Genomic DNA, 3,960 nt, shown 5'->3' with positions numbered 1-3,960 from the left:
TCTTTCTATCTATCTATCTATCTATCTATATATCTATCTATCTATCTATCTGTCTCTCTGTCTGTCTGTCTGTCTATCTATCGATCATCTGTCTATCTGTCTGTCTGTATCTATCATCTATCTGTCTGTCTGTATCTATCATCTATCTGTCTGTCTGTCTCTCTGTATCTATCATCTATCTGTCTGTCTATCTATCTGTCTGTTTGTCTATCTATCTATCTGTCTGTCTGTCTGTCTTTCTGTCTGTCTGTCTATCTATCTATCTATCTATCTATCTATGTATCTATCTATGTCTGTCTGTCTGTCTGCCTATCATCTATCTATCTATCTATCTATTAAACAATATTTATATCTTAAATACATACACTAAAATAAGAAATGTTTATTTTGCATTAAAAAATTAAGACATTCTAAATTGTCAATTGTAAGTTTATTTGTTTGCCTTTTTTATTATACTTTTAGTTTTTATTGTTTTAAAATAAACTTAGCATAAGGTACATTCTGTACTTAACTAATGTTTTCAACAAACTGTACCCTAACATACATTTAGTTGAATCAATAAGATTTAGTATCATTAAGATTAAAAAGGATCATTTTTAGGATCTTTTTTTAAAACAAAATAACCCAGACATTTCATGATAGTTTTCATGTTATTTATTAAATTATATTAATTTATATAGTGTCACCGTAGCGTATTTAGACAGCCACACTTAGAAATGTCTGAATGTAATTTTTACATAAAAATATCAAAGCAATGTTGTTGTTGTTGTTTTAAATATGATTTTTTTGAAAGTGAAGACACATACATGTATTTAGATATTTGATAGCAGATGACATTTTAATATTTCCATGTAATGTTATATAATTCAAACATTTTGACGTGTGGCTTGTGTCCAATTTGTTTTAGACCCATGTGTCACTGTATCATCTCAGCTGAAGCTTTAACACTCTTCTTCTGCTGCCTTGCAAGAGCTCCGTTTTCTTCCGGAAATACAAATGCACTTGTGTTTGTTGTGTCCCAGAGTGTCTGGCTGCTTTATTCAGCATCTGCTGGTGTTGGCAGGTTGTTAGCAGAGACCCTGTGATGCAGCGCCCATGTAATCTCTCTGATTAGTGTGTGTGTGTGTGTGTGTGTGTGTGAGTGTGCATCCAGATGAGTGCGCTGCATTCAGACTCCGGGGAGCGTGTGAACACACACCTGAGACTCACAGCTGTTTGGACAGCACACGTCTAAAACCTTCTCTCCTATTTTCACAGTCAGACTCACTATCACCTGTCGGCTTTTCAAATCTCAGTGTTTAGATCCCGCTGCGGCGTAAAAGAACATCTTAATTATGCTTCTTGTCTGTTACAGTTTACATGCTGTGACGGCAGCAGATCCGAAAGCCCTGCTGTGACTATTGCTCATGCTTTGAATTTGGGGTTTGTTCAAATTCCTAACTCAAACTATTGAACTTCGGAGCATAACCTGTAGCGTTCACACTGCAGATGTGAATTACACCTCGTTTTGTTGAGGAGAGATGTTCTGTTGCTATGCTGTTGATTTAACACATTCATTTGGTGCGTTTATTTATGGAAAAATTAACACATTAAAATTAACTCGTATAACGCACCCCAAATGTTGATTTAAATAAATCGCTCATTAAACAAGACGTTAATATCGTGTTACATTTTAGACTCAATATTGTCTGTTTTTCTCAATTAGTTTATTTTTTTCGTTTCGCGATGTTTCGTTGCTAAATAAATCCGCAGTTTCTAACAAATCGAGTGAGTCAATTATTCAATGACTCACGTATAAAGACAGTCACTTGCTTTGTTTCTAAATGAATCAACCATTTGAACAAATCAGTTAAAAGAATGACTGAATGATTCACTCATTAAGACAGTGACTTGCTGCCACCTACTGGTGGTTTTAGTTTCATATTAAGAGTATTATTTCATTAAAAAAATAACTCAATATAATTTTTTTAACACATTAAGCAGTGTGCAGCAGGGTAGGTGATTTGGTTTAAAAACATTAAAAGTCTCATCACATTCTGATCGCAATCACTAAGTTAAGTGGTTTAAATTTATTTTTATGTATTTTTATCGTCTGTGGAAGGCGTGGGATCATAAAATGTTTGTCCAATCATATCCCTCGGTCCTACCTGCCTGTCAGCGTATGTATTTACATACCTTTATGCACCCTGTTCGCGCAGACATGATCAGCGCGGTCCATTATTCTATTGCAGACCGAGCGAGAATGAAAAGCGTTATTATTGTGAGTAACATTATGCGCTTTATACTGTAATGTTTTCTCACCGTTAAATGAGACCTGAGGTAATCTGACGACAACGCCGTCTCTTGTCATGTAGCTATAACAATGTTATTGTCCTGGGCTGCGTTTCCCAAAAGCATCGTAAGCCTACGTTTATCGTAGCTCCATTGGTTTCAATGGGTCTACGATGTACTTAAGCTTACGATGTTTTTGGGAAGCGCACCCCTGGTGGATAAAGCGGGAAGGAAAAAATCATGTATCTAGAAACCAGAATGTCGTAGAAACTCGTGGTGGCAGGTTTTGCGCAATTACGCCGCAAAATGTAGAAATCAAATTTTTCTAACCTGTTCTCTCTCTTGTTCTGTAGGGACGAGGAACATGCTTTAATTCTGCAGTACTGTCAGACTTTGGGAGGGGAGGGCTCATCCTTCAGCCAGCCCCAAACCCCCGCCCACGTCAGCAGGAGCCTCGCCCATAACACTCACAGCCCCTCCTACCTGATCCAGAGCCCCGCCCAGATCCTGCAGGCTGTGGAGAGGGAGGAGCGAGGAGAGCTGGAGCGAATCATAGGGCGACTGGAGGAGGAGCAGCGGTAGGCTATGAATAGTTCATGTCCACTTCAAAGTCACTGTGAAATCAAAACTGACCATTTTTTAATGGAATACTGCAGTGTGTATTATAAACATTTTATCTGTGCACAATAATCCCTCCCCTCCAGCAACCTGTCATTCACATCAGATCACAGCAATTGGCAAACAGCAATGATCCACTGATCCAAACAAAATTTCACTAAGATTCACATAACAATAGAAAAAACAATCACAGCTTTACGACTAACAACCCAAATGATTTGTTGTACCTTGTTTTTTTTTCTTGCATTGGTTTTTGTGGAAAGTCTGTGGATCTTCATGTAAAACATCTTCATTTGACAAATCCTCTTATTTTAATTTTTTAATTAGAAGTTACAAGTCACTGTTTTAAGAAAAACAAATGAGCAAGTGGAGAATTGTCTATAAAGTCTAGCTGTGATCTTTAAGCTGGTCAATCTGAAGTCCTGTTCAAGGAAAGTCACTATGTTCACTCCGCATCCATATTTGCAAAGCCTCTAGGCAACTATTTCAGTTAAGTGAGAACAACAACTATCTACTTGAATGAGGAAACACTGAAATCTCAAGAAGGTGCTGGCCAAACTCACATCTAAGTAACACATTTCAAATCAGCAATGCGATCTAAGAAGAACTGTCCCATAAATATTGTTTTTTTTTTTGCACGAAAATAACACTAAACCTATAGCAAATGTACATGTGCAAAGTGTAAAACATGGCAGAAAGGCTGAATGAAAATTCTGTTTTCTTTGCAGTGCAATACCTCTCTAAAAAATCTGTTCTATTTATTTCATGCAAATGTTTGTGTCAGTCTAAACTAGGGCTGCACGATTAATCTCATGCGATATTTAACGCGCATCTTATCAGTAAAGCCGGTTCTGTAATCAGCGGTAAATCTCCATCACCTTCGTGCTTTCACATTGAGCAGCATTAACTACACAGAGCTGTTGTTCACTGACGAGCTGCGCTAAACCACGTTCATATTCGCGCGATTTTTTGCGCAGCTCATCAGTGAACAACGGCTCTGTGTAGTTAATGCTGCTCAATATGAAAGCACGCACGTAATGGAGATTTACCGCTGATTACAGAACCGGCTTT

General features: G+C 37.6%; 1 protein-coding gene across 1 annotated transcript in view; it reads left to right on the top strand.

Annotated features, from left to right (window-relative positions):
- The window catches only part of LOC107698511 (utrophin), a 275,871-nt gene that overhangs the window by 262,062 nt on the left and 9,849 nt on the right, over positions 1–3,960 (top strand). The window contains exon 68 of the mRNA XM_016499536.1: positions 2,625–2,849. Coding sequence (XP_016355022.1) covers positions 2,625–2,849 — 225 coding nt within the window. The remainder of the gene's footprint in view (positions 1–2,624; positions 2,850–3,960) is intronic.

The sequence above is a fragment of the Sinocyclocheilus anshuiensis genome, unplaced genomic scaffold (assembly GCF_001515605.1).
Source record: "Sinocyclocheilus anshuiensis isolate Anshui unplaced genomic scaffold, SAMN03320099.WGS_v1.1 scaffold1830, whole genome shotgun sequence".
In the NCBI taxonomy this organism is placed as follows: Eukaryota; Metazoa; Chordata; class Actinopteri; order Cypriniformes; family Cyprinidae; genus Sinocyclocheilus; species Sinocyclocheilus anshuiensis.
This window is presented reverse-complemented; position numbering and strand designations above follow the sequence as displayed.